At 47.8% G+C, this 23,781-nt stretch overlaps 1 protein-coding gene across 1 annotated transcript; it reads right to left on the bottom strand.

Moving 5' to 3' along the window:
• Positions 1 to 1,872: 1,872 nt before the first annotated feature.
• Positions 1,873 to 23,781, bottom strand: LANCL3 (LanC like family member 3). Its single transcript, XM_078878124.1, has 6 exons — positions 23,379 to 23,781; positions 21,932 to 22,203; positions 15,420 to 15,543; positions 10,882 to 11,079; positions 2,574 to 2,781; positions 1,873 to 2,116 (listed from the first exon to the last, which is right to left on the bottom strand). The coding sequence occupies exons 1-6, from the start codon at positions 23,779 to 23,781 to the stop codon at positions 1,954 to 1,956; spliced, it is 1,368 nt and encodes a 455-aa protein (XP_078734250.1). The 3' UTR covers positions 1,873 to 1,953.

The raw sequence follows: 23,781 nt of genomic DNA on the forward strand, positions 1-23,781 counted from the left end.
GTTAGTGGTAAGAATTCGTCGAGTTAACATGCAATCGGACTTCGTACGGCCAGGTGTGTTCACATTTGATTTTCACAAGCCCGAGGCCAATCATTGTTACTGTTGAAGTGCGGTGTGATAATTGGGTTGCCGCAATATGCTGATAACGACACGATACATCGAGCAAAATGAGGTCTATGATAATCGTATCGTCTATCTTGCAAAATATCATATTCTTGCTGCTTTTTTGTACAGCTCATGTTTCTGACAAAATATTTGTAAATTGACATTTATGACAGCATTCTCAAAAGCCATGTTACTCATTGAACATGCATGTATGTTCAACTTCTTTCGCACCGTACGTAGCCAACCGTGCTAATTGGATGTGCAGGATGCGTGCTTCTGTAACCGACAGCATTGGCATTATAAGCTTAAGGAATGTAAAGTTTCGATGATGAGAAGATGCACACCAGACTTCCCAGTAAATATGCCAATGCCAATGTAATATGAGAATATATCCGGCTCACTGACGTATCACACCTTGTCATGGTGACTGGCTCTGCCGGTCCTGGTTTACAGCCAATGGGGGGAAGCCTGGGGGCATGGCCCTGACGTGATGGAAGGGTGACAGCTATGGAGATTGGTTCTGCTGGCTTTGGCCTCAGCCAATGGGGAGATGAGTCAGGGGCGTGGTCCCGGGAGCTGAAGAGGGAGCCTGGAAGATTCGATGCAGGCTAACGAGGATTGGCTGAAGCGTACCACGTGACCCGGGGATTAAATAGGGGTAGAGAGCAACGACACGTGGTCAGAACGGGAACCAACGGAGGAAGGAGCCACGCGAGAGCGGGGCTCCGAGTTGCCACGTGGCAGTGCGTCTCTCTCGGTCTATCTGTCCCTTCGCGTTGTCTACCAGCAGCGTGAAGTAGATGTAACACGAAGTGAATAAAAGACGGATTCCAGAAGTCGTCTCAAAGAGTCTTATTACACCAATATGAGGCCAACATTGGCATGTGGTTGGAACCACTAGAGCAACGTTCCCACAACGTTGGTCCCACGTTCCATCTTGGCTGGGTTATGTTCAATGAACTGCGGTTGAAGAATGTTTTGGAAGTACAGCAAAGCACACAACGTTTTGGGAAACTAATATCACGATAATCATCATCATGATCACCACATGACCATTTATATCGTACCGTGAAACATCATATCATGGCAACCCACGTGATAACCGAAGTCTGGCGTTGTTGCCCAAAGGGGGGAGCAGTAAAGCTTCCGCAGATTTCTATAAAACTACTTTTACTTGACCAGGTAAGACCCACTGAACTATGCAGCTCTTGTTCAGAAGCGACCAGGCTACGAAGGATAGCTCAACGAAGTGCCTTAGCACCACGTGGAAATGTATCCCAGCCAACTCTTCTCCACGCATGTTGATTCTAAATGTGGAGGGAAAAACCGGAGGAACCGGAGAAGAAACCACGGGGAGAGAGACACCGTGGCACCCTCTTCTTCGTTCTTACGGTAAAGTCACGTAGAAGGGAAATAATAAAATGTTAAAAATAAAACATCATAAAATAAATCTCACGACGTTTCGGCCACAACGCAAGCAGCCGTCCTCAGGTGAAGAACAGGTCTGTCGGAAAGACAGCATCTGAATGAACACCACCAAGCTTGGCTTGAGTATTTCTCATTCAGACGCTGTCTATCCGACAGACCTGTTCTTCACCTGAGGACGGCTGCTTGCGTTGTGGCCGAAACGTCGTGAGAATAATTTTATTATGTTTTATTTTATTTTTATTTTATTATTTTATTATTTCCCTTCTACGTGACTTTACCGAAAGAACCAAGAAGCTGAACCCCTGCAGTCACGAAAGCTTTAAACCGTGGCACCCAGCGTGGCACAGACTTTCACCTTCCTTACGCGTGGCGTCATTTCTCGCTCTGCGCCACAAAGTAGCGGCCACGGTGCACTTGACCTCACGGCGTGAAGACACTGAATATGGGGAACTCGGCTTTATCCGGCTGCAGCAAATCGAGGAAGAAGCAAGCTGTTCCGGCCAGGCCTTCGAAGAGGCTGAACGGGGCGTCCAACGGCTGTGACCCCGCCTTGAACTCCTCGGAGAACATGAACTCCGCAAACCTGCAGCAAACACAAAGTCGCCCCGTATGGCCTTTAGCGGATTGTTGGGGCAAATGGTGCTAGCGGGGAAGCTATGAAAGCCGGCATGGAACACGAAACAATAACGTCGATATTGCAGAGGACGCGTACAGGGTAAAAATTTCAGCATTTGGCGATGTTTTGGCCAACACTGGTTACACCGTACGCACGAGTGCGTGTGTGTATTTTTGGCACGGTAGGGGGCACAGCTGGTGCATCTGCCAGTCCTCTCAGCCAGCCCAGGGCACCTGGGTTGACCTGTCAGCGAACCTTCGACACGTCACGTGGCCTCAAAGCGCACTTGGCCTGGCACAGGCGCCGTGGTGACGTCACCGTCACTTAGTGGCGAACGGCGTTTGTATTGGTGTTTTCACTTTTCGTTTTGCTGCGCTTCTTACAATCCGGAGAGCACGCATGCACGCGCGTGTGCCGACTTTACCTATGCGCGCGGTACAGGTACTTGGGGTCTCCCGTGAGCCGGTGGAGCAGCAGGAAGACGTAGGCGCTCCCGGCCACGCCGTGACAGATGCCCGGCCCCTTCTTCAGAAGGCCCCGTCGCCAGGCGGTCTCGGCGCAGCGCACGCACACCGCCAGGTAGCGTGCCTCGCCCGACAGCAGGTACGCCTTGGCAAACACGTACGCCACACCTGTGGGAGCACCGCAGCAAAGCGTGAAGTGACCTTTGCACGGTCAGTGACCTTCACAAGGCCAGTGACCTTCACACAGTGACCTTCACAAGGTCAGTGACCTTCACGCAGTCAGTGATCTTCACACAGTCAGTGACCTTCACAAGGCCAGTGACCTTCACAAGGCCAGTGACCTTCACAAGTTCAGTAACGTCCACAGTCAGTGACCTTCACAAGGTCAGTAACGTTCACAGTCAGTGACCTTCACAAGGCCAGTGACCTTCACAAGGCCAGTGACCTTCACACAGTCAGTGACCTTTACAAGGTCAGTAACTTTCACAGTCAGTGACCTTCACAAGTTCGGTGACCTTCACAAGGTCAGTAACGTCCACACAGTCAGTGACCTTCACAAGATCAGTAACTTTTACACAGTCAGTGACCCTCACAAGTTCAGTGACCTTCACAACAGTCCGTGACCTTCACATGGTCAGTGACCTTCACAAGGTCAGTGACCTTCACTCGACCAAACGAGGCCCCGTGCAGACCGAGAGCTGAGCATCATGCTTACTGCAAGCGTCGAAAAGTGTAAGGGGTGAGCACACACTCCTGCCTCACCCACGTCACCGACCGGTGCAGAAGTCGGAGAGCGAAAGGCCTCGCAATTCCGCAGTGCAGGCCAAGCCAATCAGAGCAATGATCTTTTGCCTTCACTTCGCGAGAGACGCAGGACCTACTGGAGTCTGCCTCCCGATGCATCCGAGCGAACGACCACTTCAGACCGACACCCTTGCCCAAACGCCTCGATAAATACGTTAGTCGATTAAACTTGTCCGCGAACACATTTGCCATAAAAGCTGACGAGGACAAGAAATAGAAAAAAAAAAGAATCGGTCGTCCAGAGCACCACCATGAAGCGTATTACGACTCAATTGCCGATTCACAAATTCTTTCGAATGCGGCACCATCCCAGCGGTGCGCTCCGCTACTGCCGATGCAATTATCTGACTCAACCACTTCAATGTACAATCTACAGCTGTTGCTCAGCATTCGGCATCAGCGGCACGGCGAGAAATACGAGAACGGCGCGCGTGCTCACCACAGCGGGCACCAAAATGTCACGAACACATTTCGATGAGCAGGTTTATCATTCACAATTTAATGCTGTTTATCTGCCCATGCTTTTGCCTAAATAGATCAACAATTATCGTGGGTAAGGAAAGATCTCGCCACAAGAGCACGCTTCTCCGAACCCGAAGCAATTTAATCTCCGGGCGTTTCGACAGCCAATCGCGAGACTGCTCATTCACGTCAGTCCACGCTCCAGTTTCCTCTGGTCAACTTCCAGTGGTGAACGTTTCTGTGTTTGTCAGGAGTTGTTTTTGTTGTTGTTCTGGAACTGTGCACCCGGATCACCGCCACAGTGACGCTCCAGTCTCAGCAGCTCTCAGGCATGGACTCTATGACCACGGTGGCGAGATGTTAACTACCTCGCCCGATTAACAGGAGGTCGTGGGTTCGATCCCGATCCTGACGGTTGCTGTGTATTTGGAGTTTGCGTGTTCTCCCCGTGGTCGTGTGGATTTTCTGCGGGTGCTCCGGTTTATCCCTCCACATTTAGAAACATGCATTTAGATTATTTGGCTGATATACATTTCCACGTGATAAGGCCACTTCGTTGAGCTTTCATTTGTGGCCAGGTCGCTTCTGAAAAAGAGCTATATAGCTCAGTGGGCCTTACCTGGTAAAATAAAAAAAATAGTTTTATAGTTCATAACATTGCCCTGCCTCACTTCTCATGTTGGTCCACCTCACCTTGAGTCTTCCCCAGCCAGGAGTTGTGTGTATGTTGTATGTGTGTATGTTGTATGTGTGTATGTTGTATGTGTGTATGTTGTATGTGTGTATGTTGTATGTGTGTATGTTGTATATGTGTATGTTGTATGTGTGTATGTTGTATGTGTGTATGTTGAACTTATTAGGTACCATACATAGCCAACCGCGCTAATCGGAGGTCAGGGGAAAGGACAACAAACTAAACACTAGAAAAGCAGTTCTGAAGAAACGAGTTTTGAATCTAGGTTTAAAGTGCATTGCTCCAGTGGCTTCCTAATATCGAAAGGATGAGCGTTCCAGACGGCTTCAGAAGCGCATCTGAAAGCGTGCAATGACCTTCACAAGTTCAGTGACCTTCACAAGGTCAGTAACCTCCACACAGTCAGTGACCCTCACAAGTTCAGTGACCTTCACAACAGTCCGTGACATTCACATGGTTAGCCAAAAGCCGATGCGAGGATGACCGGAGTTTGCTTGATGGTTTATGCTCCTTGAAGACATCAGCAATGTATTGTGGTTCATTTTTGGCAATGACTTTGTGTGTAATGAGTCCGACCTTAGAACGTTTTTGTTCGGCAACCGGAAGCCAATGCAGCTCAGCAAGCACTGGACCTACGTAGTCGGATCTTGAAATATCCGTCACGACACATGCCAAAGAATTGAACTCACAATTGGGACCTCTGCTGGTCTTACCAAATGAGATCTGCTGTATATAGGACATTTCTAAATTGTCATATAACATCTTATTCTTCGCATGGCTGATGGTGATGTAGAGCCACAGCTATAATTTTACAACTATAATTTTCGAGTGGGAGATGCCAGCCTTCACGCGACCTACTCCGTTAATTGAGAAATGGTGAGTGATGCCATCATCAACCCGACGATTGAACATTGATCATAAATCTCTCGGTCTGCAGAGCAACAACTCAAGCGATATGAAATTCGAATTAAATTGACAATTACGATGATTCATTTACAGGCGTTTGACAATCCACTGCTGAATGAGGGCCTCCCCACATCATGTCGGTCATAGTGGTTGCTTGACCACAATCTCAATTTTGGAGCTTTCGTGACTGCAGGAATTATTCTTTGGTTCTTTCAGTTAAGTCACGTATAAAGATAAAATAATACTTCGCCTTGCTGGTCAGCACGGGCTGGTGAAGGCAGATGCCCAGGAATGGTTCAGAAATCACTCGCAACTGATGTTTGCCGTGGCCGGCAATACGAACCCAGATCGCCGGGTTCATAGTGCAGTGCACAAACCACTCTGCCACTGCTAAACGACATTATTAAGATTATTATTGAGTTTAAAGTGTAATTTTCGCGAGCAATATTATCCATAATAGTGGGGAGTTTTTTAGGTTAGATCACATGGCCAACTAGTAAGGTTTGTCATGTAAACAAAAGTGGCAATTCGTTACTAGTACAGCACACCGCCTGTGTATTGGAGAGTAAACTATAAACATTTAAAATTTAAACGAATTGGCACGTTTTGTATACGTGTAATAAGAGCCTATGTCGGATTCACGTGGTGATCGGCTTTGCCGGTCCCGCTTTACAGCCAATGGGGGGAGAGCCTGGTTGCATGGCCTCGGCGTGATCACGGGATGTCAGTTAGGTGATTGGTTTTGCTGGTCTTGGCCTCAGCCAATGGGAAGACAAGTCAGGGGCGTGGTCCCGGGAGTTGATGGGGAATCTGGAACATTCGGCGCAGGCTGTTGAGGATTGGCTGGAGTGTACCACGTGACCCAGGCGTTAAATAAGGGGAGAGAGGAGAGACACGTGGTCAGACACGGAACGAAGAGAGAGAGAGGCCACGCGCGAGTGGGGCTCCGGGTGCCACATGGCGGTGTGTCTCTGGTGGCTGTCTGCCCGCTTCCCGTTGCCGGCCAGCAACGGGGAGTGTTTGTGAACTGCAAGAAGTGAAATAAAAGGACCAGCGTGTTATTACATACGTGACAAACTTTACAAGTTGGCTGTGTCGGGTGGTGGCGGGTTTAACGACACTTTTATATTTACGCGATCTAACCCCAAAAAAACCTCTTATGGATGATGATTATTATTATGGATGATGATTAATATAAACAGAGGGCTTGTCGTTAAATAAAACAAAAATATTAATTTGCCTAATTCTTTATACAGAAGCATGGTGTTTTGAGTTCAGTCCGACTCACAAGGCAAGCACACGACTTTGCTCCGCTCTCCGTTAATGTATAATGTATACCTTGGTAAGCCGCGCCCGTTTATGGACCAAATCAGGCCGGACCAAAGTGCCCAGTAATTGAATGGCCCGAAAAAGCACACTCAATCCACTTGCCCGTTAATCCGCGCGCGGTCACCGGGGCTCGCCGCGCGCCGTTACCGTGCGAGCGCGTGCCGGCGAGTCGCCGCGCTTTAAATCGCGACGAACCTGGCAGCAAAACGGCGCTGGTGGCTGTGAAACGCGGTTTGGGTGAATTGCGAGCACCGCACCCGTGCGATGCCACGACCATCTTCAGCGGTGTGGGGAGGTTGATGCGCACGATCCCCCCCCCACGCCCAAGTAAGTCACTCCGGGAATAATTATTCAGATTCCCTTTCAGGGTCATAATCATTATCTCCGTGGTCAATATTGGCTCATTAATGCCAAGAGACCACTTGAGGTCAGCGCTAAGTCCTTATCCACTTCTGCCAGTCGTTCTTTCAAATGGCTTTTCTCTCAAGGACACTCGTGCGCTCAGTATGCATGATTACCGTTCCGGCGGTATGGATTGGCGAATCAATTTCTGAAATCCTCGCTGCTTCTTCCCCATCGCAATGTTCCCTTCCGACAAATTGCGTGGTCAATGCTGCCGCACTGGCGGTGGTGCACAAGCACAAATATCAACAAATAAACTCAACACGCTCCGTCAATAACAACATCCTTAAAAGGAAAAAATAGCAGGTGGCAAAGAAGGGCCATTGCCTGAAACGTCGACAAATTCTAACTTTGTATTTTAAGGTCACAGCATTATTGACGAATGTGTTGGAGTGTTTTTTTTGTTCATTCTAAGAGAGTTTTGGTTTGCGCCAATCACTGCAATGACAACTCAGAATGATGGAAACACGACGCTGTGATGCTACGATACTTGATATAATTTTAAACCCCACGATAATCGTGTCATCCGTTTTGCAAAACATCATCGTTTCGTGGTTATCATTACTCCCTTCTTCATATTTTATTTCCTGATATAAAAAAAATGTGAAATGACAAATGTGACAATTAATTTCATAAATAACTGCATGACGCTTCGTGAAACGTTATTTTCGGAGGAATTGCCGAACGTGCCGGTTAAATAACGTCATAATTTGCCGACAGAATTTGCGTGATAAGCATTGTCGATTGTAAAGTTACAAAGCTCATGTTGGGATATGAAGAAGGGCTATGGCCCAAAACATCACCTACTGTATGTATATTTTTTTCTTTTAAAGCCACACTATTATTCACGTGAGATAATATCGTGAATTATATTCTCTTATAATCTTGCGTATGACGGCAATATGCTCAGGAGCTAAATGCCAATGTGGAGATCTGCTCGCCAGGATAAGAGGGCTTTGGGGAAGAGTTCGTTTTTTGTTGGTGTTCTTCCTCCGTTGAAGGAGCGTAGACGAAAGTGGGTTTACTATTTGGTCCACTGTGGCTTTGTCTTAAATGTTTGCCTGTGTATCCCTATGAGTATATATACATCTATATATGTCTCTATGTATCGCTCTGAGTTTCCATGCATCTCTATGTGTCTCTACGTATCTGTATCAATATCTACGTCTCTCTGTGGGTTCAATACATGGTCCCTAGCTTGGGTTGCGTGGCCACAATCGCAATTATATGCACAAATTAAAATTGACGCTGGTAGCATGAGTTCGGTAACTTTTACAAACGGTTTCACCAATCATCTTACAATGGGACCTTATAATGGGCAGTGCCTGACCTGCTACGTAAACATCCGATGGAGCTGTAAAGGACGATCGCAAATGCTATTTCATTCATTCATTCGTGTCTTCCACGGGTAGGGCCCACAATACCTTTTGGGCACGTGTGTTTTTTTTCCGTAGGCGAGATTGAAATTGCGTGCCTATTTGTGGCGACACCACAAAAAATAATCCAAACGCACGACTGCAACCTCCCTCACCCTTGCCACTCGAAGGAAACCCAAATGTAGGGGATGCGATGCAGTCCAGCCAGGGAAGAAGAAATGGTGTTGTAAATGTTGTGGGTTTACTCTCAAACAAGCCGGTGTGCTGTCCTTGTAATTAATATAATTGTAAATGTTGTGGGTTTACTCTCCAACACACCGGTGGGCTGTACTAGTAGCGAATTGGCATGTTTTTTTACTTGACAAACCTTACTTATAGGCTGTATCAGGTGGTGGCGGATTAAACGACACATTTATATTTACGCGATCTAACCCAAAAGCCTCTATTATGGAAAACTGGTATTGCCACAGTCAATACTTGAACCAGCAGTGGGCAGATTTTTAAAAAAGAAAGATTTTGCACCGTAGAATAATGCTGCACCAATTAAGAAAAACCCAACACATTCATCGATAGGAATAAATCGTGACCTTAAATTTAAAATATTTATAATATAATAGGTGACTGGTAGAATTAAGATAAACGGTTGCACATAGAAGAAGACCTGATTGCAGACGGTGATGAGAAGGGAACTGGCACTATTCGGACACGTGTAGAATGAACAACAACAGTACAATTAAAAGTGTGGTGTTGTTGTTGTTCGGAAAAAAATGTAAGGAACCGTAAAGAGAGGAAGACCTAACGGAGAATGGCTTAAAGACGACATCATAAGAGATTGGTGCCCTAAAAATGTGGCCCTACTTGAGCACATTTGCACTACAAGACAGAGAGGAAAGTGGAAACAAATGACGAACACCGACTACGGGCTCCCTGCGTATGGATAGTCATGATGATGATGACGATGATGTTGAATAGATGACGTTTCGGGCAACGGTTCTTCCTCACAACAGGTGTCTCTTTGTGTGCTCTGAAAAAAGGCCATTCTCCGAAACGTTGCCCATCATACACGTTTACCTTGTAAGGCCACACACGGAGTGTTATCGTTGACGAACTTGTTGGGTTTTTGTTTGTTATTTGTCCTTGTGCACCATTGTCAGCGCGGCAGCTGCAGCAGAAAAACACATTCCTGCGGAGGGAGCTGGTAGGAACGTTGGGTTGCTCGGTCAATGGCCAGGGTCAACGGCGGCGTGGTGTATTCCGCAAATATGCCCGACTGTGAGGGCGGGCACAAGCCGGCGTGAGTAGGTTAAACGTTGAGTTTTATAAGGGCACCACGGGGTGACCAGCCCCTCCCCACCCAGCCCCACCCCTTCCACCCCCCACCCAGCCCCTCTCCACCCTCCCTCCCCACCCAGCCCCTCCCCTCCCTCCCCACCCAGCCCCTCCCTGCACGACGGACGGACAGACACAATAATCCCCTGCGGGCTGGTGTAACCAAGAGGTTCTTACCAGTATAATTTGCACGTGATCGGGGCGTCACCATGGCCACAGGCGCTGATGCCACCGCACCTCGCTTACGCCTTGGACCACCACGATGATGATGAAGCTTGGAGCACCCAAGTGGGGTTCACAAGAAGTCGCGAACAAACGCCGCCGCCTCCTCGCAAAAGAGCCGACGACGCAGCAGATCCCTGGCGTGGGATCTTCCGTTATGTATTTTGAACTTCTTTCGCACCGTACGTAGCCACCTCATAAACCGTGGCAGCGACAGATGCGCATACTTTAGTACCTCCGATTAGCACGGTCGTCTACATGTGGTGCGAAAGGTCAATATACTTACAAATGTGCCTACGCACGCTGCCCCAGATGATAACATTGCGTTTATATAGTAGCGTAATTTATGCAACTGTATCACGCAACGCCACACAATCCACAAACACCGAGGCGCGTATAGAATAAGATTTTTGCAGGCATTTTTTTGTTTAAATGTACCTATTGGTGTTCATACGCGTGGGAGAACAACCCACGCATGCAGAGTCCACGCTTTCCTGTGCCGCCTTCTCTCTTCAGGCGGTGGCTCCATCCTTGACGACCCACCGCAAGGGAGTGTCACCGCATTTACGCGACCCACCGACCCTCGCTGCCGCCTCCACAGTGCTGGCATTCCAGGCCGCGTGCAACGTAGTCACCGCCACCGCCACCACCGCGACCGCCACCCAGCGTGCCCCTCGTGCCGGTCAAACTCGCGAGCTTGAGCCGACCGGCCAATTGATCGATCGGCCCGCGACGCACTCTGACCTGGCGCGCCGTGACACCAGTGGACCAGGCTCTTGTCGTGCGCCGCGGGCTCCATGAGCTCAGCCGCCCAGTTCCCGTCGCGCTCCTGCTCGGCCAGGAAGTCCAGGGTCCTCCACACGAGCTCTCGGTCTTCGGCGTCGAGGTGCTGCTGGTAGGAGAGCAGCATGAGGAGGATGGAGGAGAGGCCGTGAGCTGCGCCTGTAAACCACAGCGCCGCCAGCACACGTGCGCGCTCTCACACGGCCCCATTAACGCATCGGACGCTCCGGTGCTCGGCTGCGCTGGTTGGTAAGGGAGCACCGGGCACACTCACTCGGTTTCCCAGTGGCTTAGTCCAGCATTAAATTCAGCCGAAGCTAAATTTCGATTTAAAGCTTTCGTGACTGCAGGGATTCATCTTCTTGGTTCTTTCGGTAAAGTCACGTAGAAGGGAAGTAATACAATAATAAAAAATAAAACATAATAAAACAATTCTCGCCGTCGAGTGTGACCGTGAGAATTGTTTTATTATGTTTTATTTTTATTATTGTATTACTTCCCTTCTACGTGACTTTACCGAAAGAACCAAGAAGATCAGCCGAAGCTGTCAGGGGCTGAATTCCAGAAAATATTTTTTTTTTTCCCCCCAACTACCTCCCATTGTTGTTGGGTTGAGCCTGGGGTAGGGTTGGTGAGGGTGGGAGTGGGGAGTGTAGCTATGAAGTGTACAGGCGGTGCAACTGCACAGGACCAGCGGTCCCCGGAGGAGGCACAGGTGGGGCCCCCCCAAACATTTAATTCTTTGCACCTGGGCGATTGGAGACTGATGCCGCTGCATTGCTATAAGGGGTCACTGCAGAGGGTGGAATTGTGTTTGTGGTTTGGGAGGCTTGGGCGCACACTCGTTGGATTTCCCGTGAGATGTCAGGAGAAATCATTCTACTTGTTCAAAGACAACAACAAAAACGACTCCTCAGCTCTTCGACGCGTTGCCAGGTCGTACCGCGTACTGTTCGTCACGATGTCCGGCGTTTCGCTCCACGTGCCGGGAGCTTCATCAGGAAGTGAACAAATCGGCTCGAGCGCTGCCGGCCGCTGCTGCCGTCTGATGTGGAACGGGGTGTATGGTGTCTATGGTACCTTACTCTTTGTTTTTTTTCGGTAAAGTCACGTAGGTATGAAAATAAAATAAATCACGACGTTTCGGGCGCAACACGAGCGTCCATCGTCAGGTGGTAATGCATGATGGTACCTTTTTTGCCACTATCAAAAAAATACTGAAAAAGAAGAATAGGCTTTACCCTTTCTAGCAATAAAACAGGTCTTAAGATTAAAATTTTGATTTAAAGCTTTCGTGACTGCAGGGATTCATATTCTTGGTTCTTTCGGTAAAGTCACGTAGAAGGGAAATAATAAAATAATATAAATATAAAACAATAAAAATTCTCACAACGTTTCGACTGCAACACAAGCAATCACACCTGATGATGATTGCTTGTGTTGCAGTCGAAACGTCGTGATAATTTTTTATTGTTTTATATTTATATTATTTCCCTTCTACGTGACTTTACCGAAAGAACCAAGAATATAGGTCTTAAGATGTTCAAACACCAAATAGATAGCTCTACGCAAGGCGTCATTTTTGATACTGCCAAAAAGGTGCCAAATATATTTTCCTGCTCGAGTTACAAATGTTGTAATACTTGCATTGTCTTTGGACTGTCCGCCTTTTGGCAATCTTTGGTCTGACACCGGTGAGACGAGGCCATGAAGAAGGCCGTCTCAGGTGTAGGCGAATCCGTTTCAAAGACGCTGCGTATATTATCAGAGCATGTTCGTTTTCATGTTTTGCCACAAGCACGTGTGGCTAATGCACATCTGATGCCTTGCAAGAGGTTTCTATTTGGTGTTTGAACATCTTAACACTTCCTGTTTTATTGCCAGTAAGGGTGAAGCCTATTCAACTGCGAACGCCTGCACGGCTGGCTACGTACGGTGCAAAAGAAGTTCAACATACATACGTAGCCCCCCCCCCCCTCCCAATACGTTCCATTCATTGGCTACCACATTCAGATAAGCCCCTCCCCCCCTCCTCCCCCCTTAACTTGTATTTAAGAGCTTGTATCTTGGAATCTTTGCCTCACTTGATACAGTAAATCTAGCTGTGACGGTCCCACCTGATGACGAAGACTTGTGTTGCCTCCGAAACGTCGTGATTTATTATTTTATTTTATTTATATTATTACTTTTATTAATTAAAATTTCATTTTTTACCTACGTGACTTTACCGAAAAAACCTAAGAGTATGAATCCTTGCAGTCACGAAAGCTTCAAATCTAGAAATACATACGTCGGGTCCATACCCGGGCTAAGTCGGTCTCTCTCCTCTCTCGCGTCTTTCCCTGCCCTGACCCCTAGCGTTTAAACGCAATACGCTCTGCAAATTGTAATTGCTGGCGCTGTTGGTTTGTGAGTTGAAAACATGCCAGGCTGTTCGAGGAAGCGTGTCTCGTGACGGTTGTCTGCAAATAAGATCGCATCACCTTTTGCGTTGAACGTGACTCTTATTTGTTGCCAGCCTGCGCTGGATTGTTCTGTCTGAATGAGTTTCTTCTCACGATCAACCCTCAAACGTGTTTCCCTGGACGACCATGCCACCAATAGCTTTTGGTTTTTTTTCAAAATGGAAAATGACGCCAAATCGTATAGTCCACTTCCCGCGGCCTTGTGGGTTCAAAAAGGTTGACAACCACTGACAGAGAGTGGTGGTTCTCAACATATTTTGGACCCACGTGCTACTGTCAGTCCTCGAATCGTTCTTCAGAACCACCGTGCAGTAGAAAAGTTCGTGCTTTGTTACAAAAACAAAACAAGCGTTTCTACAGCAGTTCCACTTCCCACGGTCTTGTGGACCAGAGCCTGGAAACCGCTGCTCTGTAGATGAGGCTATAGGAGGTGTTCTATTCTCGATGTGTAGAATTGCAACTGCACACGTGGAAGACACGGACTGGGTAGTTTATGGGACGCGTGCCTAGGCGTTATGGATGCATTCTAGATTTGAAGTTTTCGTGACAGCAAGGATCGATACTCTTTGGTTCTTTCGGTAAAGTCACGTCGATGAAAATAATAATGAAATAAAAAAGTTCAAACAACTAAATTGTCTTTTAATTTAGTTGTTTTCACAATTTAGTTGTTTTAACTTTTTTATTTTATTTTATTATTATTTTCACCTACGTGACTTTACCGAAGACACCAAAGAGTGTTATGGGTGCACCTCGTGGACCATGTAACTTCAAAAATAAACTAGAATGTGGTGTATCTGCAATTCACAAACTCTCCAACAACAACGACAACACTGAATGGGTAAATCGCTTATAAATTAATCTCTTACACAGGTAATATATAAATCTCTCCATGGCCTGGCACCACCGTATATACGCTTCCCTCATCTCATACTCTTAGGTTTTTTCGGTAAAGTCACGTGGGTAACTTTACCGAAAAAACCTAAAAGTATGAATTCTTGCAGTCACGAAAGCTTCAAATCTAGAATTCCCTCGTCTCCTTTTATATCCCCTCCCGCCCGCTCTCAATCTCTCCTCCTATACTCCTAACCGTCCCCCCTTATCCTTGTGCACAATCCCCGTTTCCGATCCTTTTCCGTACTTGCCCCCTTGTACTGGAACAAACTTCCCCTCCACATTAAGTGAGCGTCCTCCCTGTCTCGTTTCCACTCCTCCCTCAAGACCCACCTCTTCTTCCCTGGCCCATCCTTCCCTCCATCCCAAGGTATCCACCGTAATTCATGTACCCACTCACCTTCCTCCCCATACCCCATCCGTACTCACCATATAAATTTTAGCTCTATAAATATCAGATAAGGGAGCTGCTCTTCCTTGGCCATACGAAATGATCATCATTATCACAGGTGCTGGTGGCCGTGAAGTCCAATGGACACGACACTGAATGGGCAGCGACTGAGTTTGACACCAAGCCACTGGAGCCATGCACTTTTAAACTTAGATTGAAAACTAATTTCTTTGGAACTGCGTTTTGTGTTTAGTTTGTTGCCCTTCCCCCCGCACCTCCGACTAGCACGGTTGGCTATGTACGGTGCGAAAGAAGTTCAACGTAGATACATACAGACGATTCCTGGCTGGCGAAGACTCCAGGCAAGAAAAGGTGGAGCAAGATGAGAAGTGATGGCAGGGCAATGTTGTGGTCATAGTTCAACAAAATAAACACAAAGATCCCCCGTATAGCCTGAACAGACTGTCAGGGCAAGTGCTCTTAGCGAGCACCTATGAAGGCCGGCACGGCACACGAGGGGGTGAGTGGCCAACACTACACCCGGACGCCTTTCTCTCCCCAGTAGCGATGCTTACACACGAAACCAGGTACTCATTTGAGGCTGAGTCGACCTAGGGTAGGCCTATGACTGGTTCAGATAATCGTCACGTGTGTGTCGCTCCCCACTAATATGTCAACACACATGCATACATGCACTAGCCGTGTGTGGTAGCGCAGGTGCTCAGGTGAGAAGGGACTGCGATGCAACGTGCCGAGGTATTCGGTGCCGTAGTAGGCGTACATGAGAGGCACGGGCTTGCGTTTGCGTGCCGCGTACTCCTTGCCCGAGTCCACGATGGCCTGGCACACGGTAGAGGTCTCCTCGTCCGTCAGGATCTAGGGCACAATATCAAAAGACACACACGCACAAGGCACCGAAGGATAGCGGTGGACATGAGGATTGCCACTCGGGTTGCAATCTATCCGAGTTTTGATCGGGTTTGACTCGGACAGTCCGGGATTGGCGTCTGTGTTCGGGTGGCAGGAGTTGATTTGTTCCGAGATCTGGCACCGATGTTGCGTTGAACTTTGTCAAAGTGGACTGCAGAGTTTTGATAACAGACTCAATTGCTGACCGAGAAATAAGATGGCAACTCGAGTGTATGCGATACGACAATACTACGATGTCGTACAATACGAAATCCCATGATAATCTAATCGTCAGTTTATAAAATATATATCATTATATCATGATTATCGGCACTAATTTAATTGTTTATGTATATTAAAAACAATTTTGATAATGTTTACGACAAAACGAACTCTATTATTAAACGTTGTAAATATATAATAATCACAAAATTAGTGCTTTGCAAAAGGTGTTTCGGAATGACTGATGGCATGGCAATTGTATAACGCCATCATTTGATCAATAGAGGTTTTTTTAAAGTGAGATCGCGTAAATCTAAATGTGTCGTTAAACCCGCCACCACCCGAAACTGGGGAGGGGCTGGGTGGGGAGGGGATTGTGGGGAGGGGCTGGTGGGGAGGGGCTGGGTGGGGAGGGTGGGGAGGGGCTGGGTGTTAGGGTGGGGAGGGTGGGGCTGGGTGGGGAGGGTGGGGCTGGGTGGGGGGTGGGAGGGGTGGGGCTGGGTGCGGAGGGGCTGGTCACCCCGTGGTGCCCTTATAAAACTCAACGTTTAACCTACTCACGCCGGCCTGTGCCCGCCCTCACAGTCGGCCACATTTGCGGAATACACCACGCCGCCGTTGACCCTGGCCATTGACCGAGCAACCCAACGTTCCTACCAGCTCCCTCCGCAGGAATGTGTTAGTGAACAGTTGTGTGCCTTATCAGCCACATCATGAACATTTTTATAATGACATGTGTCCAAGTGAAAGTGGCTTGCTGCTCTAATGCAGAATGAAATGCCGCTGATATCAGTGTCACAATCCAGACCCAGTGGTGCAAATTCCACATTACTATGGCACAGGGTCCATCATTTCGGATGAGGATGTAATTCCCCCCAGACACAGTTAAATCGCGATACAGCACTGAATTAAAATGTATAATTTACAGAAGAATAAAAAACCGGCCTAAAATGAAACCAAAAACATCACGCAAAAAAAATTAACCCGTAAAAACAAAGTTTCTCACTATAAATCCTTTATATGCGTGGCATCGGTTTTATTTTATTATTCATTTCTGTTTTTCTTGAGCAAGAGTTTCATTTTTATCACATTGGTATTTTAAATAAAATTTGAAATTTTTTTTCTCCCAAAAGTGGAAAATTTTTGAATTTTTTTTTCACGAAAATAAATTGTCACGCACAACGAGTCTGTGTGCAAAATGTCAGCTCGATTGGATCACGGGAAGTGGGTTAAAAAACGACCGAAAGATTTGCACGGTCGTAAGCGCGCAAGCAAGCAAGCAAGTGAACTTAATATAAAGGATTTATAAAGAACACGTTTCATACGCCCGTTCGAGAGATGTGACGATGTAATCCCGGCATACAAATCACAAACCCACGGTCGATGCGCTCCGTAATGTGAACTTATTTTCTCCTGCACGCCGGCGAATCTGGCGTGAAGGGAATGGACCTTAATCTTGATTTGAAGCTTTCGTGACTGCAGGAATCCATGCTCTTTGGTTCTTTCGGTAAAGTCACGTAGGTAGAAAATAAAATAAATCACGACGTTTCGATTGCAACACAAGCAATCATCATCAGGTGTGAAAACCACAGCAAGAACATGTTTAAAAAAACAAAATGCTAATTTTCTTGCTGTGGTTTTCACACCTGATGATGATTGCTTGTGTTGCAATCGAAACGTCGTGAAAATGTTATTGTAAATTTTTTATTATTTTATTATTTCCCTTCTACGTGACTTTACCGAAAGAACCAAGAATATTTCGATTTAAAGCTTTCGTGACTGCAGGGATTCATCGTCTTGGTTCTTTCGGTAAAGTCACGTAGAAGGAAAATAATAAAATAATAAAAATAAAACATAATAAAATTATTCTCACGACGTTTCGGCCACAACGCTTGCGTTGTGACTTTACCGAAAGAACCAAGACGATGAACCAAGAATATGTTTAAAAAGGTTTGAAATGTGTGTACTCAACCCCATTTCAAACCTTTTTAAAACAGTCTGCCTCAGCAGCAGGCCATGCTTTCCCACCTGATGATGGACGCTTGTGTTGCGCCCGAAACGTCGTGATTTATTTTATTTTATTTAATACCTACGTGACTTTACCGAAAGAACCAAAGATTAGGGAATGGGACCTGTTGCCACGGCAACCGGAGCAAATCGCTGGTTGCCATGGCGACGGCAACCCGGGCAAACAGCGGAACACGTGGCATTGGAGGTGTCGTTCCTCATCCGTGACCACTCTAGGATACAATTGCCGTATACACACAGGGATGTATACACACAGGGACATACACACACAGGGATATACATACACAGGGATATACACACACAGGGATATACACACAGGGATATACACACACAGGGACATACACAGACAGGGATATACACACAGGGATATACACACAGGGACATACACACACAGAGTGATATACACACAGGGATATACACACACAGGGACATACACATACAGGGACATACACACAGGGATATACACACACAGGGATATACACACACAGGGACATACACACACAGGGATATACACACACAGGGACATATACACACAGGGATATACACACACGGTGACATACACACACAGGGATATACACACGGTGACATACACACACGGTGACATACACACACAGGGATATACACACACGGTGACATACACACACAGGGACATACACACACAGGGATATACACACACAGGGATATACACACACAGGGATATACACACAGGGATATACACACACAGGGATATACAACAACAACAACAACCGCCATTCGCCACTAAGTGGCGGTGACGTCACCACGACGCTTGTGCCAGGCCATGTGCACCCTGAGGCCACGTGAAGTGTCGAACGCCCGCTGACAGGAGGTCACGGGGCAGACCCAGGTGCCACGGGTCGACTGACCGGATATACACACAGGGACATACACACACAGGGATATACACACAGGGATATACACACACAGGGATATAAATACACGGTAATCCCTCGTTATTCACGAACGTGCTATCCGCGATTTTGGCTGTCCGCGTAAAAGCATCTGGAACTCTTCACGATTGCATAGACACAGAGAGAGAGATAAAGTGACGAGATAAAGTGATGGTAGATAAAGAGACTGTTATACTGGTAGGAACGAAGTGGACCAGACCACCAATAGATTATATCGTCCGTCCGTCCGTCTGCGTCCGTTTGTCCGTCCGTCCGTATGTCCGACAAGATGGCCGCCCGCTCCCCCTGCGATCTGTGAATTAAACAAGATGGCCGTCGCTTCCGGCGCCTCACGGCGAAACTTTTTGATCGACTGACTATGGGCGAACTCATTTATTCTGGTGGGTGAACAGTGGCGGGGAGGGGTGGAGGAGGAATTGATGATAAAAACAAACTTGCACCATCGTTACAGCTGCCGCGACGAGAGATGTGGGAGGAGAAGCGGCGACCGCTGCCTTGCAGGTGAGAGGTGCGTGTGTGTGTGTGCGCGTGTGTGCGCGTGCGTGCGTGTGTGTATGTGTGTGTGTGTGCGTGTGTATGCGCGTGTGTGTGTGTGTGTTTGCGTGCGTGCGTGTGCGTGTGTATGCGCGTGTGTGTGCGTGTCTGTGTGTGCGTGTATATGTGTGACTGTGTGCGTGTGTGCGTGCGTGTGTGCGTGTCCGGCCCACTCGAGCGGCGTGATGAATGGGCGCTATTGGGCTTCGGATCGTTATTCACGGCGAACTGGAAGCGTAGCAACACAACTTCATTACGTGTGCGTGCACGTGTGTGTGTGTGCGTGCGGTGTGTATGTGCGTGTGTGCGCGTATGTGCGTGTGTGTGTGTGCGCGTGTGTGTGCGGTCGATATCCCTGTACCGGTATTAGTATTATTCCTACCAGCCCACCCCGCAGGGTCCTGTTTATGATAATTCCCATGTATTTAATAGCTTATTTTTTATAGTTATTTAATGCCAATATCATTATCTACGAAATGTTCTATTCGCGATCATCTCCGGAATGTATCCCTCGCGAATAACGAGGAACAGCTGTACTGTACAGGGATACATACATACAGTACACACATACAAGAAAGCATAGACAATAACTAAAGCGACATAGATTGTTGTGGAAAGTGCTGTTTGTGAGCACCTATGATAACCAACCCGAGGAGGTGGGTGTGGCAAGTATAGCGCTCGGCCACCTTTGTCTTCCCAGTGCTGATTCGTGTACATTGCAACCAGGTACTTATTCAAGGCATAGGTAGAGTTGTCAGCTATCCAGGTTTGACCCAAGCAGTCCTGGACAGTCCGGGAATTGGTATCTGAAACTAAACTAAACTTTTGTTCTTACCAGGTAAGGCCTACTGAGGTAAACAGCTCTTTTTCAGAAGTGACCTGGCCACAAATGATAGCTCAACGAAGTGGCTTATCGCGTGCAAATTTACACCAGCCAAATGTTCTAAATGCATGTTGCGTCTAAAATGTGGAGGGGAAAACCAGAGAACCCGGACAAAAATTCACACGACCACGGGGAGAGACATACAAACTCCAAATATACATACTCTTAGGTTTTTTCGGTAAAGTCACGTAGGTAAAAATAAATAATAAAACATAACAATAATATGAATTATAATGGAAATAAAATAAAATAATTATTATTTTATTTCTATTATTATTTCTACTTGCAGTCACGAAAGCTTCAAATCTAGAATCCAAATATACAGCAGCAGGCGTCAGGGTCAGGATCGGACCCATGACCTCCTGCATACCAGGCGAGGTAGTTAACATCTCGCCACCGTGGCGCTCTGTGTTTGGGTGGCAGAAATTTGTTTGTACCGAGATCTGCAACTGGCTTTGTGTTGAACTTTGCTGCTGTACACTGCACAAGTGTTGATAGACCGAGGCCAGGAGTTGACAACCTGCGGCTCTGGAGCCGCGTGCGTTGGTGGCTCTTTGAAGGGCTGCTTCGTGACAGTTATCTTATTAAGGACCCACCGACTCGTATTCGTCACACAGTTCATTCCGGCTCTTGAAATATTGAACGTTTTTTTTCGAATTCGAATTTTTTTTCTTGTTGTGGTTTTCTCACCTGATGATTGCTTGTGTTGCAATCGAAACCTCGTGTTTTGTTTCATTTTAATGTATTTCTATCTACGTGACTTTATCCGAAAGAACCAAAGAGTATGGATTCCTGCAGTCACGAAAGCTTCAAATCAAGATTGAAAATGTCTCTTGTTGTTATTCTGGTTACCAACCCCCTGACCTCGGCTGTCTGAGAAACATTTTCGGGTGTAGTCTGTGGAATAGGCTGCGACCCTAATTCTAGGACATCTGTGAAAAATAGCTCTGTAGCTCATCGGATTCCTCCCGTACCTATAAATACAGATTCTGATTCGGACGATGACAGCCAAAGTGATGTTACCATTCATAGGCGCACTGAGGCATTGCTCGTCTTCTATTTACACACTCGAACGAGCAAGTGGTGGAAATTGCCCACTCCTGTGGTTGGGGCGAGTCAATCTCGGAGGCAACTGCGGTGGACTTCCCACAAGTGAACTATTGATGCTGGAGGGAAGAGCAACTCAATAGTGTGGGACATAACGAAAGTGACGATAAATGTCGCATGGAAATGTGCCCGATGTCACCAACGTGCAGAAGCTAGGGATGAGTTGAATCTGAAAAGTGCTTGAATGGGTGCCGACCATACATGCATATCGTCACAGCTGGGCTTATAGTTATAGCTGGTCTACACTCCGCTGCTCTTGACGCGGTTGTCTGGCCTGACCATCAGAATGTGAAACTGTTGTAGTTGCTCTGCATCTACATCACCAGCCGTACGAAAGCAGAAGGGCTACACGTAGTGAGCAGCAGAGGGCAGTGAAGAGAAATGCATTTGATAATTCGGTTTTTTTACCCTGTTATCTGGCAACAAAACTGAGACCTTTTTTCTTTACAACGAGTCATATTTGCATTGACCACAATACCTGCGGCCGGAATGCAAACAAAAAAAACACAACTCTGATAATGTATGCACTGTCCTTGTGAAATTAATTGATCCACACCCGAGACAGCTTTTCTTAGAGCCTAGTCTCACACGGTGTTGGACCAGATGACGCCAAATGTTCAGCTAGGCGGTCGGACGGACCCGCCGCTCTCACCTCGATGCCGAGCCGGCGCTTGAGCAGCAGGGCGCCGCATAGGATGCCGGCGCGACCCACGAAGAGTTCGTCGGAGCCGAGGCGGTGCGGCCGCACGGTGACGGATCGCGGCAGCTCGCGGTGCAGCCGCGCGAAGCTCTGCGCGTAGGCCACGGCGGCAGCCGCCCGGCCCGCTGCGCCGCTCGCCAACGCCGCCGCCACGAAGGCGCCCGCGCCGCCCAGCAGGAACGACGCGCTCGTCTCAGAGCCGCTCTCGCGCTCCCCGTTGCTGGCTGAGGGCGGTGGCCGTCGGTCGGTCGGGGGTTTGGGGGGGGTGTTGGGGTCAGAGGTCAGAGGGTGAGGGGGCCGGTCAGTCAAATGTACGTGTGTATCTTTCGATTTAAAGCTTTCGTGACTGCAGGGATTCATCTTCTTGGTTCTTTCGGTAAAGTCACGTAGAAGGGAAATAATAAAATAATAAAAAATTTATTCAAAATAAAACATAATAATATATTACTTTATTATATTATTATTGTATTATTGTATTATTTTATTTTATTATGTTTTCTTTTTATTATTTTATTATTTCCCTTCTACGTGACTTTACCGAAAGAACCAAGAAGATGTACGTGTGTATGTTGAACTTCTTTCTCGCCGTACGTAGCCAACCATGCTGATCGGAGGTGCGGATGACAAGCAGAGCGGCGGCTATCGGATCGTTGGCGCCAATTCCCCAAGAGCTGCATCATGGTCCTGTTGTCTTATGTCATCACTCGAAATAAATATAAGCAAATGTGGCCGACTTGTCTAACTGAAGAGTTAGACAACTTCAGGCCAGTTGCCTTTTCATTAATATTCATCAATAGAGTATATTCACCAATTTCTGTTAGCATTTTTTTGTCATATTCTTGCTATTGGCAATAATTTCAGGAGCTAAATGCCAATGTCGAGGGCTTCAGGAGAGAGTTGTGTAGTTTTGCTGTTCCTCCTCCATTGAAGAAGTGCAGAGCACAGTGGGTTTACTGTACGGTCCAAAGTTTGGGTTTCATTATTCATCATTTACAGATTTGATGTTGCTGGCATCCACCATAAATGTGGAAAAGACGACAGAAAGAAAAAAACACTAAAAAGTCAAATAAGCATGTCCCACTCCACAGATCACACACGCACGCATCAAAGATAAAGATCCCCCATATAGCCTTTAACAGACTGTTGGGGCAAGTGCTGTTAGCGAGCACCTATGAAGCCCGGAACGGCACACGAGGTGGTGGGAAGCCACACCAGCTACTCATTTGAGGCTGAGCCGACCTAGGGGAGGCCCAGGACCAGTTCGAATATTGGTCACTGGTCTCGGCCGTGAGTGGGAATCGAACCCAGGTCGCCGGGTTTGTACCGCAGCGCGCTAACCGTTGCACCACCGCACGCAATCACACACGCGCACACGCGCGTAGACACCACTCTGCCCCACCGCTGCTGATGGCAGCCGCTCCCGTGCAGGTCGCTCTTCCCTCCATCTTCTCGGCGTACTCCACGGACGCCTCGGCGAGCCTGCGCGCCGCGTCCGCGTACCTCTCCCGCCGCTCCGCGTCCAGCCCGGGCAGGAGGCTGCTGTCGGGCGCCGTCGCAAACGCCAGCGCCAGGGCCATGCCCGCCGGCCCGCGGTACAACCCGCCCTCCGGCGCTACCGACACCGTCGCCGCGCGCTTCCCACCGACTCCGCCGTCGCCCTCGCCGCTGCCCGGGGGGGCCTGCCCGGCGATGGAGTCCAGCATGGCCGTGACGAGGGGCAGCAGGGCCTCGCGCGAGCTGCCGGGCAGCGGCGAGCCCGCGTGGTCGTCGAAGCGATTGGTGAAGCAACGGTCGTCCTCCAT

The sequence above is a fragment of the Lampetra fluviatilis genome, chromosome 50 (genome assembly GCF_964198595.1).
Source record: "Lampetra fluviatilis chromosome 50, kcLamFluv1.1, whole genome shotgun sequence".
NCBI classification, from domain to species: Eukaryota; Metazoa; Chordata; class Hyperoartia; order Petromyzontiformes; family Petromyzontidae; genus Lampetra; species Lampetra fluviatilis.